The following is a 15,111-nucleotide window of genomic DNA, read 5'->3' as shown; positions in this document are numbered from 1 at the left end:
TGTAAACCCCAGATAGAAATACATAAAATAGGTTAAAATAGGTTAAATGTTAAATGTAATAGGCAATTAAGCTATTCCCCATGTTGGGGAGGGGAGAGGGGAATCTAAATTTGACCTTTTCTTATTAAAATTATAAACTGAAAAAGTAAAATAAATAAAACACTGAACATCTTGGGAATATCAAACTCTACATATAAATAATCTTTAAAATCAATAATGCTATTATTGTAATATATAAGTCATGTATTATAGATTTATGTTACCTTCACTTGGTTTATTCTCAGGTGATATCTTAAGAACTTTAAGTTCTGAATGTAAATGGCAGAACTAAGAATATATAAAATTAACAGTGAAGGCTAACACTACACCTTATTGGAAGAAACAATCCTATGTAAAAAAGAGCTGTAATTTTTTTCCTTCTTGAACCTCTAGATATTCATTGCATGTCCTTCCATCAGGCACAGACTTCATAACATTGGGAGTAAGAGAAATGACCCATTTACCCATTTACCAAGCATGTACATACATACATATATGTATTGTATACATGTATATGTGTCTCCTTCCATATATACAGATGGAAGAAGTTAAAGAAAGTTCTCTACCCAAATCCTTCCACTGTTGTTTTAAATATTTCTTCCTTTATAGCTTGTATCTCAATAACATGTTTCTTTCTGTTGTTGTTTTTTACTAATTAGGTCATAGTCTTAAATGTATTTATTTCTAAAATGTACTTGATTGCTTTTTTTTCTAAGTAAGATAGTGGAACAACAAAATGACAGGAAAGGTTCGTAAAAGTATCTCTAATTCTGTCAGATAGAGCATAGCCAACTGTCAATTTATGATTACTAAACTCTCCCTATAAAATACTAACCTGTACTGAACAGAGATGGAATTTCTTAAGTAAAAGAGAAAGTTTATTACTCTGCTTTTCAGAGAATTCAAGGGCCAAAGAGATCTTCAAAGACCCATTCTTCTTTCTCTGAAAAATTTATATTGCTCTTTTAAAAAAATTTCTAGTAAGACAACACAATCTCCCTGGTAAATATTTATGAAACATAATATTTTCAGGAAAAGTGATGCTTAAAACTCTCCTAACCCATTAAATTATTTCTGAGTAGTTTTTATAAAACTGATCTATTCATTCAGTAATTATTTATTGAGCCCTTACTATGTGCTAAGTAAGGTGCTAAGAATTTACTCACAGAGCCTATTATTCAGGAATGTAAAAACTATACTCTGAAAAGAGTAAGCAGAAATAAAAGAAACATATTGGCCCCCTAAAGGTACCAAGGGAAAAAATCTATTAAGAGCTTAGATCCTAGAGTCAAACAAATGTGAGTTCAAACAGCAACTCCATCAATTTGTAGCTGTGAGCTTCTGTGCAAATTCCTCTCTAAGCCCTAGTTTTTCCATTTGTAAAAATGGGGATAATTATAAATACCTTTGCCATAGGATTGTTGTGAAATTCAAATACAAACTACTAAATGTAGTGACTGGCTTATGGTAAATACTAATTAAATGTTGGGTGCTATCAATAATAAATGTTAGGGGCTATCATCATGATTATCATTATCACCACCGCCACCACTACCGTGTGCTCTTTAAATAACAAGCACTCTATCTGAAGTTATTTTCCAAATAGGATAAGAATCTATAAAACTCAATGCTCAATTCCATAACAATACCTTTGTGCAAAGGGCTTCAGCTTCTGATATTCTTCCTGTGTCTACTAGACCAGTGACAGCTTGGGAGAGAGACCACTTTTCCAGAGATTCGTTGTAACTTTCGAAGAATTCTTTGTCTTTAACTATAAACAAAAAAATGTCAGTGTTACTTTTTCTGCAATTTATAATGTGTTCACAGAGAAGGAAATAGTTGCTAATAAGGATCACAATAAGACTTTGTTAGATAAGACCATAACAGCCTTTAGTGTAGAGCTAATTGTTCCCACTACCTCTTGGTGATATTCTTTTGAGTACTTTATCTTGAATTTATCATTACAAAAGGCTGTTTTAAACTTACTTGAAGCAGAAACAGCAGATAACAGTGCCAAATACAAATCCATCCTTTTTGGCTGAGTGTTGTTCACTAGAGCCAGCTTATCATCAGCATAACAAGCTGCCATTAGCCCAGCCCACATAGCAGGATCACCTAAACATAGGAAATAGAGTTAGAGGCCTTGTTAATATTAACATATTGCTAAAAAACTACCAAAAATGATAGTTTACAAGCACACACAAAAATTATTTTTATCTAGAAAAATTCCATTTTCTTAAAAGAAAATTAAATTATACTTGTTTTCAGAAGATGCATTACTATATTCATCCTTCAACATTTGCCATTGTTATCAAACATGTCAGAGGATGAGAAATATCCTATTAAGCTCTTCTTCCAAGGCTAGTTCAGTTGTCTAGACTGCTATGCTACTGTGGAAAGGTCAATTATATTCACTTCAATTGGACAAGTCTCATACCAGCATGCACTTTCATCAATCAGTCCATTTTAAAGGCTCAGTCATAGGTAAAGCAAGGTAACAATTTCTCAGTTCTTAAGAAAAGTTTGAGCCAAAAGAAAAGCTCAAGACAACTACATTTTACCTATGTTCTAACAGCCAAGCATGAAAGACACTTTATCATTCCAAGGGAAGCAATTTAGTATTATATATCTCTTCATTCATTTGATCTTTCCTTTCTTCCTTCACATCTTGATAGAAGCTTCATGGCATTAGGGGAAAGACTGATAGAAGCAGGTTAAGGAGGTAATAATACCCAGAAAGAGATTATGAGTATAACCTCCTCTTTATAACAAAAGTAGTTGTGAAAAAAGAAGCTAGAAGAAGACTTGGAACTTAGGTTTTTAAAATTTGTTTGATTTTTTATTTTATAAAGAACATTTTACAGTTCAATTCAATGATTAATATTTTAGTCTTGAGACTCTTGAAAAGCAAATAAATAATTTAAAATTTCCAAAAGGGGGTGCTAGTTAACAATACAGTAATTTAAGCAAACATTTTTAGCTTTAATTTTGTATTTTTTCATATCTAACTGCCCCATTTAGCATGTTTCCTATCAAATGTCTGAAATCTATATCTTTTTCATTTATAGATTATTAGTATTACTGCTAATAGTACAAGAAACATTAGAAATCTTATACAAATCAAAAACTTTTGCAAAAAAATTACTTATCTCCATATTACAAAATAATTTCTGTCCCAGATAACTACCTTCTTTTTTAAAAAAAAAAAAAATTATTATTTAAGATATTACAAATAGTAGTACATATGTCTCCCCCCCCCCCCCACTCCCCACTGACCTTCCCCCCCCGGTAAGAGACCAAGCGGACTTGTATGCATACATATAAGCACAACCAACAGACTCAAGACACTGGGGGCGGGGGGGACGAGGGCAAGTAACTATCTTATTTTAAGTACCATAAGACATATTTAAATTCCAGAATAAAGAAATGGGGACCATTCCCTAGAATTTATAATGTGGCTGAGTATTAGCTTTGGGTTTAGGTCTAACATTGACAATTATGTGGCAGCTTTTCCTTTCGGACTCATTTTTCTATAAAACAAGGCAACTGAACATGCTATCGGTTTACAGTACTACCAACTGAAGTGGACTCAATTTCTGAATATTGATTTACTAAGATACTGAAAAACAGATTCCTTTAGGGCTTTCTAGTATTTAGATTTTGGTGGAGCAAACAGACATTAGTTGCTAGATATTTCTTCTATCATAATTCAAAAGAATTGCTGTTTTCATTAACTCTTTCATAGATAATCAGCAACTCAAATTCCCTAGGAAACAAAGTAATAATATAAATTATATATATAATATTTAGATATATATATCTAAAAATATTTTAAATATAATTTGCTAAAAAATACCTCTTAATATCACAAAAGCAGTAATCTAGCAAAAAACTGGATTTCCATCCATTTAATTCTAAATTCTTGGGATTATATTTAAAGTTCTGAAAAGATCCCTTGTATTTTTTTTCACCTAAAGATCTACAAGAAGGTGGAGAGTTACTATATATAACTACAATTATATTCACTTTCATTGGACTCCAAGGACATATCTCAAACAGGTACTCATCTTTATTACTCAGTCCCTATTTTAAGCACCTTATATGATGACTCTGCTTCCTTGGGTACATATTTCTTTAGATAATATAGGAAAATCAGAAAACATCATTAGAGAGGACCTTATTTAGGCAATCTTACCTTTCTAAAGTTTATGCCACTTAACACAATCAAAGGCTAAAAGATCTTCTGTAACTGTGGATCCACAGTAAGAATTACTGAGGGTACTTGTATGCATACATATAAGCCTAACCAGTGGTCACGGACAACAGGGGAGTGGGGGCATGCGTGGGGAGGGGTTTGGGATGGGAATGGGGTGATGAAGACAAATATGTGATACCTTAATCAATAAAGAAATTAATAAAAAAATTTAAAAAAAAGATTCTACAAACGTAAAAAAAAAAAAAATTACTGAGAGTAATTCTATCTAACACTTGCTTGATAAAACCTCCAAAAATCAAAAATATACCCAATGTGTAATATAAATAAACTCAAATGTTTAGGGTCTCCTTTTGTTCTGATTATTTCAAAAACAAAAGACATAATAAACAATAAGATACTGGTCTGTTTATTTTATAAAAATGTCTGAAATATTAAATATTTGCAGTTTAGTTAGAATCTTTACAATGTATTATGAAGATAACATTGAACCTGTTCTTCGTATAATTGCTTCCCATCGGTCCCTAGCCAAAAGCAATAGCATTTTGATCTAGTAACTGTTTGAAGTGCTCTAAGAAAATAAATTGTTTAATGCTGCATTTCATATTAAAAATAATATATAAAAATATATCTCATAACCCTACACTGCTACACATTCTAGTCCTCTAGCGGTAGTGGAAGAATGCTGATGCAGTCCACATGCAGTTCCTTAGTACCTTTTGTGATAGATGGGGTGTACATGACACAGCTGCTTAGAACTGAGAGCTAGCTTGGGTGAGGCTAGCTAGCATTTTGGCATTTTAAACCACAGAAGGCATACTTCCAATCTTCAAGGAGGTAACTACACATAAAATAACTAAATATGTTTATTAAATAATTTATTAGCTATAGGTAAACCTTATTAAAGCCTGATAGAAAATGAAAATAAAACTACCTCTTGAAAATATCTATCTATCTATCTATCTATCTATCTATCTATCTATCTATCTATCTATCTAAAGCCCTAATATGCAAATAGACCAAACAGTGGAACAACCAAACAACTGAACAACCGGTTGCTATGATGTGCACTGACCACCAGGGGGTACACGTGGAACATGGCGGGCATCAGCAGCAAGCGGCAGAGCGCGGAACATGGCAGCTGTCAGCCGTGGTGGGATGGTGGAGCAGGTGAGTGGGGGCGCCGGACCAAGGCGGGGCGCCGGTCGCTGTCATCGGGGTGAGCCTCTGGAGGTTACTGAAAATTCTTTGCTCCTGCGTGCCACGGTCCCGCCTGACCTGCTGCCGGCACCAGCCCCGCTTGCACCCACTGCTGGCACTGGCCCCGATCGCTCGGCACTGTCAGCGGGTATGAGCAGTGGCTGCCGGCCCCAATCTCCCCTCAGGGCTTCTCCACCTCCCCCTGCTCCTGAGGTATGATCGTGGCCAGCAGCTGCCTCTCACTCCTGCTGCAGGCGCTGCAGCCAGCGCTCACTCCTGCTGCCAGTGCCCGGCACCAGTCCCGATCACTCAACACCATCAGTGGGTATGAGCGGTGACTGCTGGCCCCAATCACCCCTGAGGGTCTCCACCTCCCCCTGCTCCTGAGGGGTGATCAGGGCAGCAGCTGCTGCTCGCACCCACTGCTGGCACCAGCCCCAATTGCTCCGTGCTAACAGTGGGTGCGAGCAGGGCCAGCGCCGTCAGCACGTGGGAGAGGCGGAGGCAGGTGCGGGGCTGCCAGCCAACAAGGGACCAGGGGCCATGGCAGGAGGGGCAGGGTGGGGGCACGGAGGATGAGCTGAGACCCACCCCTGTGCCCACCGCCTCACAGCCCACAGTTCCTTTCAGGGTGCACAAATTTGTGCACTGGGCCCCTAGTATAATTCAGATTTTCAATAACAGATAATAAACTACCTTCAAGCAAACATTCTCTTGAGCCTGCTTCAATAATTGATTACCTCTTAGTTACCACTAGCCAAATGTAGATAATCAAATATTTATATGTAAAATCTTCAAATATTTTCTTAAAATTTCCTTGTCTTATTTCATAAAAATACAAACTTTGCTCCTATAAATCACAAATGAAAGATGAACAGAATTCTAATTAATGAAGTGGGTTGTATTATATTCACCTGGAGAAAGGAAAGTTGCCTTCTGAATGGTCTTTAGTGCAGTATTTTTTTCATCTTCTGCTGAACTGCTTCCCATAGCCAACTGATTTACTGCAGTGTACAGTAATGCCTTCTACACAAGAGAAAAGAAAGGTATAAACCAATTCTCTTCAAAGCTACCTGCGTTCAATGTGACTAAAAGTATGACTTTATTGAATATGATGTGACCCCTAAGCCGAGGAAGAAGAATTATTCTTTCATCAAATATATTATTTAACAAGTACAACATTCCCTTTACTAGGACAAACTAACCTTTCCATGATTTGAGTCCAGAATATGAGCCACATTTCCTGCTACAGCGCCTCCCTATAATAAAAAAGAATTAATTTTTTAAATAAAACTGATAAAAATCTCTATTAAAGCATGTGAAAGGTTCGGTTTTATCGCATTCACAACTTCTAAACTCCTTAAGTATCAACTTATTATTAATGTTTTAAAAGACCAGTTTAATATTTTTATTTAAAAAATCCTTTTTTTACTATAATCATTTCAATTCTGCTCTTTAAAGATCTAAAAGTTCTATGATTTTACATAGTACCAAATAAACATACATATTTTCTAACAATATAAAAGACAGTAAAAGAAAGACTGAAAGAGAAAAAAAGAGAGAATGGGGGTGAGAGACCACAAAACCTATTATAAGATAAACTAACATGGTTTCTCCACAAAAATACAGTATTTTAAAAACTTCTGTATTCCCTAGTAAAATGAATAAAGTTCAGAGGAATAAAGTTAATGAAGCTCATCACTGCTTCAATAATCAACTCAATACTAAAATGAGGAAAACATATGCAGCCAGGTCAGCATGGCTCAGTGGTTCAGAGTCGATCTATGAACCAGGAGGTCACGGTTCAACTCCAGGTCAGGGCACATGCCCAGGCTGCGGGCTCCATCCCCAATGTGGGGCGTGCAGGAGGCAGCCGATCAATGATTCTCTCTCATCATTAATGTTTTTCTCTCTCTTTGTCCCTCCCCTTTCCTCTCTGAAATAAAAATATATTAAACAAACAAACAAACATATGCATAATAGTTTTCATAAAGTTGATTTGAAATCCTTCATTTTTTAAAATTCAGTTACATATTTTACCTGGAAAAATGTAAGGATGGTTTCATTTTAAGTCAGAAGTATACTATAATCTTCATTTAATATCAGAAGTGTGTAAGTGTATCAGAAATGTTTTTTTTAAAAATATATTTTATTGATTTTTTACAGAGAGGAAGGGAGAGGGATAGAGAGTTAGAAACATCAATGAGAGAGAAACAACCCCCTCCTGCACACCCACTGGGGATGTGCCCGCAACCAAGGTACATGCCCTTGACCAAAATCGAACCTGGGACCCTTCAGTCCACAGGCTGATGCTCTATCCACTGAGCCAAACCAGTTAGGAACAGAAATGCTTTTAAAACAGTATTTTAACACATAAAGAATGCTAAACTAAACTTTTTAAAATGTCAATATGAAACAATTAGAAGATGGATTAAAAACAAGAATGACAACACAGCAGAGGAGGATTCAGAAGTTACATTTGGGATTACACTTACCATAGCCCAGCCGTGGGCAAACTACGGCCCGCGGGCCGGATCCGGCCCGTTCGGCTGTTCTATCCGGCCCGCGGAGCCGAAAGAGCGGAGGGTTCTCTTGCTCTCCCCTCCGCTCCTTTACTTTGAATTTATATTAGTTCACACAAACACTCCATCCATGCTTTTGTTCCGGCCCTCCGGTCCAGTTTAAGAACCCATTGTGGCCCTCGAGTCAAAAAGTTTGCCCACCCCTGCCATAGCCACTAAATGTGATTTTGCACAAGTTATTTAATCTCTATGTTTCAAGTGTCCCCCTTTATACAATGGACATCCATTGGACCTACTTCATATGGTTGTTGGGATTCAATGACAAACTACATAAAAATGACTAGCACAGTAGCTGGAACATAATAACTAATTCCTTTCAGTATCTAATAATGATGGTCTTCTGCCATTTGCAGATCCTAACAAATCTGAATTTTCATTTTGAAGGACTCATGGGCTAGTGGGACAAAAAATCAAAGCCCAGTACTCACATAAAAAGGGGGAGTATTGGGAAACCTATATAAAAATAAGCTGAGATCCCTCAGGTGAAGCTGAATCAGAAGTAAACCAGGTTTCAAATGACCTTGAAATCCAGGCACAGAGTAGCCTAGTTGGTCCAGAAACCTCAAGTTCTCAACTTTGTTTAAGGTGGTTCCAGATTGGTGGAGCTCTCAAGCACCTGGCAGAAAATAAGTGCAATTTCTATCTATAGAAAGGTGCCTAAATCCTAGGCTGCAAATTATTTTCAAGTATACAAAATCAAGTAAACAAAGCCATGTGTGCGAAAGCCAGTAGAAACAACCAACGAACAGGCCCACACAGACTTCAGATATTGAAATTTTTAGATGTAGTAAGTCTTCAAAACATATTACCTACTATCGTTATGTTTACCAACCAGTTAAATAAACAATGAAAGCTCATATCAACCATAGAAGTTAACAAAATACTTCATAGACTCCTGAAAAATATCTGGCTTTTATGAACTAAAGTACAGTATGTAATACCCTGCATAGAAAATTGATTTGAAAATGTCAATATAAAACAAATAGAAGATAATCCTGTTTAGATTTACATTTTTTAAACATTGGCAGTGTTCTAGTTCTTGTATTCTTATATTTAAGAAGGTTTTAAATAAATTTATCTTTGGGGGTTCAAAACACAATAGATAATGCTTATTAAGTGGCAACATTATAAGCATAATCTTATCACATAGTCATTAACAAAATCTGTATGCCTTCAAGAGTCCATCTAATTCTCTCCATCGTCCATAACACCCAAAGCAGTACATAAGTACATGGAAGAAACTCAATGTACTCTTTTTGAGTAACTATTGGAAATTATGGTTAAATAACAGAACTCCCTTGCTGCATTAATTTTTTAATCTCTTGCCAGAATTTAGAACGTTACTCACCTTTGCATTTCGTTGTGCATACTGAGCAACCACTCGGGACAACAGAGACCAAAGAGCAGGATCGGCTGGGTTACTACAGAGATCATCAAAAGCAAAGGGCTTAGAGATGGGAGTTACTTTAACCACAAAAAGTCCAAGCAACCAGCATTTTATCTAGTACCTAAGCTTAAAATCCTTTAGACAGCTAAAACAATCTATAATAATAAAAGCGTAACATGCTAATTAGACTGGATAGCCGAAAGACCTTCTGGATGTCATTCTGGACGTCCTTCCAGACGAAGCCGGGGCAGCGGGGGCCGAGGCAGAGGTGGTTAGGGGGGATCAGGCAGGTAGGCGAGCGGTTAGGGGTGATCAGGCAGGCAGGCAGAGTGGTTAGGGGCAATCAGGCAGGCAAGCAGGTGAGCAATTAGGAGCCAGTGGTCCCGGATTGCAAGAAGGATGTCTGACTGCCAGTTTAGGGCCAATCCTGCATGGATTCCTGTGGGATCGGGCCTAAACCGGCAGTTGGACATCCCCTGAGGGGTCTTGGATTGCGAGAGGGTGCGGATTACGAGAGGGTGCAGGCCAGGCTGAGGGACCCCGCCCAACCCCCGGTTTTGTGCACTGGGCCTCTAGTTTCATATAATTGTCCATGTGTGTCTTAATTTTTAGAAAACATATTTTATATCTCTTTTATACAACAATCCTTATTACTTGAGAATTAGTAAGGGCTTACATACTAAAAGTTTGGAAGGACAAAATTTATGTTCTCTCTCTTTATTAACTGAATTAAAAAAAAATCTTCATAGATGAAATAATATGATTTTATGGGCAATTTCATAAAAAACACATTTTGGTTTCCAAATGTATATGCTTATCACCTCATTTTATATTCCTAATAAGATCCAAATGTCAGAGACCACCTCATCAAGTATAATTCAACCCCAAGTTTACAAGCACAGAATTTACCTGTGAACAGCTTTAGAAGCTTGTCTCTGCACTGCCACACTGCGGCCTTGCAGCGCATAAATCGCTGAAGTAAGAAGGCACCTCTGATAATCATTGTCTTTCTGTTTGACGTGCTTCAGTAACTCGTTAAGTGCTGCTTTTGACAGTGTAACATCCTGCATTGCCAATCCCAAGGCACACAGAGCTTGAAGGCTCTCTATGGTTGGCTCCTTTAAGACAGAGCTATAAATATATTTTTTAATTGATGACTAGTTATAAATACAGTAGTCTGTAACTATCTATTACAACATATTTAACATCTAGTAGGAAAAGCAATTTACTTCATTATTTAGCAAACTAAGCCCAGCTTTGAGATAAATGTAAGAACAAACTGCTTGGCTTCTTGTAACAGCAATTTCCCTGACTGGCCTTTCACAGAGCAGCAATAGCCAAATTTATATTTTGGTAATTATATCTAAGTTTTAGAAAAAAACTTAATATTTCTAGTAATAATTATGAATGTTGTACTATAAAAAAAGAGAACATCTAAAAACTTTTTAAAGTTTATTAAAATATAATAGAAATATTTAAAACATTACAAAATAATGCATAGGTAATTCTGGGTTTTTACAATGATTGAGGAGTGTCCTTAGCATTTAATGAGTGGGAGAAAGAGATGTACTCTTCTTGCAATGGGAAAACCATTCTGTAGTATGAGTATTTGTACCACTGAAAATGCCAATGAAGCACTTAGTTGATAACCACTGTCTAATAGCATATCTTAATCATCGATTGCTTTTGAAAAAATTAAGACTAACTTTCTAAAAAAAAATCCAGAAGTCAAAAAATACTATACGAATAACCACATATATCATCGGCTGTTATTTTTAACTTATGCCCAAAATATAGAAACAGATATAACTTATATTGGTAGCATTTTTTTTTTTAAATACTCAACTTTAAATTAACTTTATCATGTTAACTTGAAAAAGGAAAAAATCTCTTTGGGGATGCAAAAGGCCAAAAACAAGACAGTTACAACTGGCTTCATTAAATTTTAAGATCCTACTAGATCAGGTGACAAATTACTCATTTAAAAAATGAAGAAGTAGGGAGAAACCAAGATGGCAGCATAGGTAAACACCTAAACTGCTGCCTCACACAACAATATCAAAACTACAACTAAAAGACAAAATGGACACCATCCAGAACCACAGGAAAGCTGGCTGAGTGGAAATTCTACAACTAGAAGGAAAGAGGAAAGCACATTGAGACTCAGAGGAGATGCAAAAGGCTGAGGTACGGAGATGTGCGCACACACGGAGAGGACGGGCGGCTGAGTGCACGGGCGGCTGAGTGTGTGGCTGGCTTTCTCAAGTTGGAGGGAGACAGAAGCTCCCGACTGCACTGAACTCCAGTCCCGGGCGAGACTCTGGGAACCTAGACTCATTCGGGGAGAATCTGGACTGTCAGAAAAAGAGAAAGCACACTGAGACTCAGGGGAGCTGCGGAAGGCAGAGGTCCGGAGGCATCCAAGCACAGCGAGGACTGACTGCTGAGTACACAGGTGGCTGAGTGCGCGGCTGGCTTTCTAAAGCGGGAGGGAGATGGAAGCTCCCAACTGCGCTGAATTCCAGTTCCGTGCGAGTTTCTGGGAACCCAGACTCATTCGGGGAGAAACTGGACTGTCTAGCAGCGGGCAAAACTCGAGGGCGGCTTTCTCTCAGAGGTGCTTGCAGCGATTACCGAGGGACACTGAGACCCAGGGGCCTCCGAGGGCAGGGCTGACGGGAAGCCAAGGCTGTCTGCTCTGCCCTGAGACTCCGCCCCATCCAAGCTGAGCACAGAGGCTTTTGCAATTTTGCAAGTCTTGTCTCATAAGAGTGTCTCCAGCACAGAAGTTCTCCCAGCGTAGACACAGCTGATCCTCACAGCCAATTGGCCTGGAGGTCAATTCCTCCCAGTGATACCAACAACATTCAAGACTTAACTATAACAAGGCTGTGCACACAGTCCACAAAGGGGTGCACCAAAAGTGTCCACCTCAGGTAACTGGGGGAGGCTGAGCCACTGGGCCCTATAAGACACCTACCACACAAAGCCACTCTACCAACTCAGGGAAGCAGCAAAACTGCGGAGACAAAGAAACAGATCACAAATGAAAGAAATGGAGGAAAACAAATGACTGGATATAGAGTTCAAAACCACGGTTATAAGGTTTTTCAAGAATTTCCTAGAAAAGGCTGATAAATTTAGTGAGACCCTCGAGGATATGAAAAAGGACCAACTAGAAATTAAACATACACTGACTGAAATAAAAAATATTATACAGAGACCCACCAACAGACTAGAGGACCGCAAGAATCAAGTCAAATATTTGAAATACAAAGAAGCAAAAAACACTCAACCAGAAAAGCAAAAAGAAAAAAGAATCCAAAAACTTGAAGATAGTGTAAGGAGCCTCTGGGACAATCTCAAGTGTACCAATATCCGAATTATGGGGGTGCCAGAAGAAGAGAGAGAGAGCAAGATACTGAAAACCTATTTGAAGAAATAATGACTGAAAACTTCCCCCACCTGGTGAAAGAAATAGACTTACAAGTCCAGGAAGCGCACAGGACCCCAAACAAAAGGAATCCAAAGAGGACCACACCAAGACACATCATCATTAAAATGCCAAGAGCAAAAGACAAAGAGAGAATATTAAAAGCAGCAAGAGAAAAACAGTTACCTGCAAGGGAGTACCCATACGACTGTCAGCTGATTTCTCAACAGAAACTATGCAGGCCAGACGGGAGTGGCAAGAAATATTCAGTGATGAATAGCAAGAATCTACAACCAAGATTACTCTACCCAGCAAAGCTATCATTCAGAATTGAAGGTCAGATAAAGAGCTTCACAGATAAGAAAAAGCTAAAGGAGTTCATCACTGCCAAACCAGTATTATATGAAATGCTGAAAGGTATTCTTAAGAAGAGGAAGAAGAAGAAAAAGGTAAAGATAAAAATTATGAACAACAAATACATGTCTATCAACAAGTGAATCTAAAAATCAAGTGAATAAAAAATCTGATGAACAGAATAAACTGGTGAATATAATAGAATCAGGGGTATAGAAAGGGAGTAGACTGACAATTCTCGAGTGGAAAGGGGTGTCGGGGGTGCGGGAAGAGACTGGACTAAAATCGTACACCTATGGATGAGGACAGTGAGGGGGAGGTAAGGGCAGATGGTGGGGTGGGAACTGGGTGGAGGGGAGCTATGGGGAGAAAAAAGAGGAACAAATGTAATAATCTGAACAATAAAGATTTATTAAATTTTTTAAAATGAAGAAAATAAGTAAATAAATAAACAAACACAATGCACAGGATGATTTTGAAGGACTGGATGGATCCAGGACTAAGAATTAAGCCATGATCTCTAGTTCCACCTGTGACCATCAGTTCAGAACCAGGTGGGTCTAATCTCTTTTGTTCACCAAACAGTTCCTAAAGCATTGTGAACTTCATTTTACATGGCTCCAAATTTGAAACCATTATTTAAGTATTTAGTCATGTTAAGTTAACTGTTTACATCAACCACACATACCATTTAAACAGCAATGTCTTGGCTACATCCATTTTTCCTTGTTTATACTCGGTTATTGCCAGAGCTGTCAAGATATGGGCTTTGTCTTGCTCTGATTCAACAATAGACAAGGCTCTCTCATAGGCTGTTATATAGGGTTGGAAACAAAGGAAAACAATATAAAAGAAATCCTGATTGACAATCAGATTTTTCCTTTCCTAATTCTATTTTTCAAAAGATCTAACTTAAACTATATCTTATTGTTCCCTTGTTTTCAAGCAGATGAAATAAAAATGTGTAATAATCTTAACTGGGTTAGCTGTTCCAAGGTGATTCTGGGGCTAACATTGGGATTATTATATGATGTCCCTAATTTCTATCTTCAGAATATTGAGAGGGTTCTTAGTCACCATCTTCAAAACAAGTGAAGGCCTGTAGCCACAGAGATAGCACCAAATTCCATGTGCAGACCAGCAACTCCAAATAGATCCTTACAATGAGCTGCTCACACAGAGGTTGGGCCCATATATGTGAAAATGCACTCAATTAGCACCTTTGCAGAAAACAAAATATACTATTATTAACAATGGTTGAGATCTTCATTTATCAGAAATTTACATTTAAGCGCTGTGAAGTAGTAAATACCTGCTTTCAAAAGCTAACTCATGTCAACCATAAGTGATCTTGGGGCTCAGTTTCCTTGTCAAAATAATGAAAATGAAACACAGCTAATAACACTGCTATAAGTACTATTCATCATAATAACCTACTAACTGACAGATAAAAAGTTCCTAGTATTATTCCTGACTCCTAGTCAGATGTTCATAAACATTGCAACCCATACCCCCATCTCAATATTACATCTTTCTTTATGTAAGGTCATTGTGATCAAATTCCTCTGAACCCTGGAAAAGTAAGATGTGACCTTCAGCTTTAAGCAACATACTCACCTTTACTGCTCTCTTTATACAGACCCTTCATAAATAAAGCCAGTGCAAAACCTATGATGTCTTCTAACTCTTCAAGGGGTGTTGACTTAAAAGCCTGGATAGCTTTATCATATTCACCAATGGAACTAAGAAGCAAAACAAAACTTACTTTTAACATAAAAAATAATTCTGGCTTACATCATCAAAATATACAGATATTATTATACCACGTTTCTTCTAATGACTTTACTTCATCTATCAGAGTTAAAGCTGTAGAAAGGACTTAAAATAAAAAGCATATCACTTA

General features: G+C 37.5%; 1 protein-coding gene across 6 annotated transcripts in view; it reads right to left on the bottom strand.

The window, feature by feature from the left end:
- SKIC3 (SKI3 subunit of superkiller complex) overlaps positions 1-15,111 on the bottom strand; it is a 74,366-nt gene that overhangs the window by 12,966 nt on the left and 46,289 nt on the right. For all 6 annotated transcript variants that reach the window (XM_080681656.1, XM_080681660.1, XM_080681661.1 and 3 more), the window contains 8 exons: positions 14,826-14,950; positions 13,897-14,020; positions 10,331-10,552; positions 9,383-9,455; positions 6,658-6,711; positions 6,367-6,478; positions 2,026-2,154; positions 1,689-1,810 (listed from right to left, as the gene is read on the bottom strand). In XM_080681656.1, coding sequence (XP_080537782.1) covers positions 1,689-1,810; positions 2,026-2,154; positions 6,367-6,478; positions 6,658-6,711; positions 9,383-9,455; positions 10,331-10,552; positions 13,897-14,020; positions 14,826-14,950 — 961 coding nt within the window. The remainder of the gene's footprint in view (positions 1-1,688; positions 1,811-2,025; positions 2,155-6,366; positions 6,479-6,657; positions 6,712-9,382; positions 9,456-10,330; positions 10,553-13,896; positions 14,021-14,825; positions 14,951-15,111) is intronic.

The sequence above is a fragment of the Plecotus auritus genome, assembly GCF_963455305.1.
Source record: "Plecotus auritus genome assembly, chromosome: 7".
Classification (NCBI taxonomy): domain Eukaryota; kingdom Metazoa; phylum Chordata; class Mammalia; order Chiroptera; family Vespertilionidae; genus Plecotus; species Plecotus auritus.
Note: the sequence above shows the minus strand (reverse complement) of the source record. Positions and strands in the feature narration are given on the sequence as shown.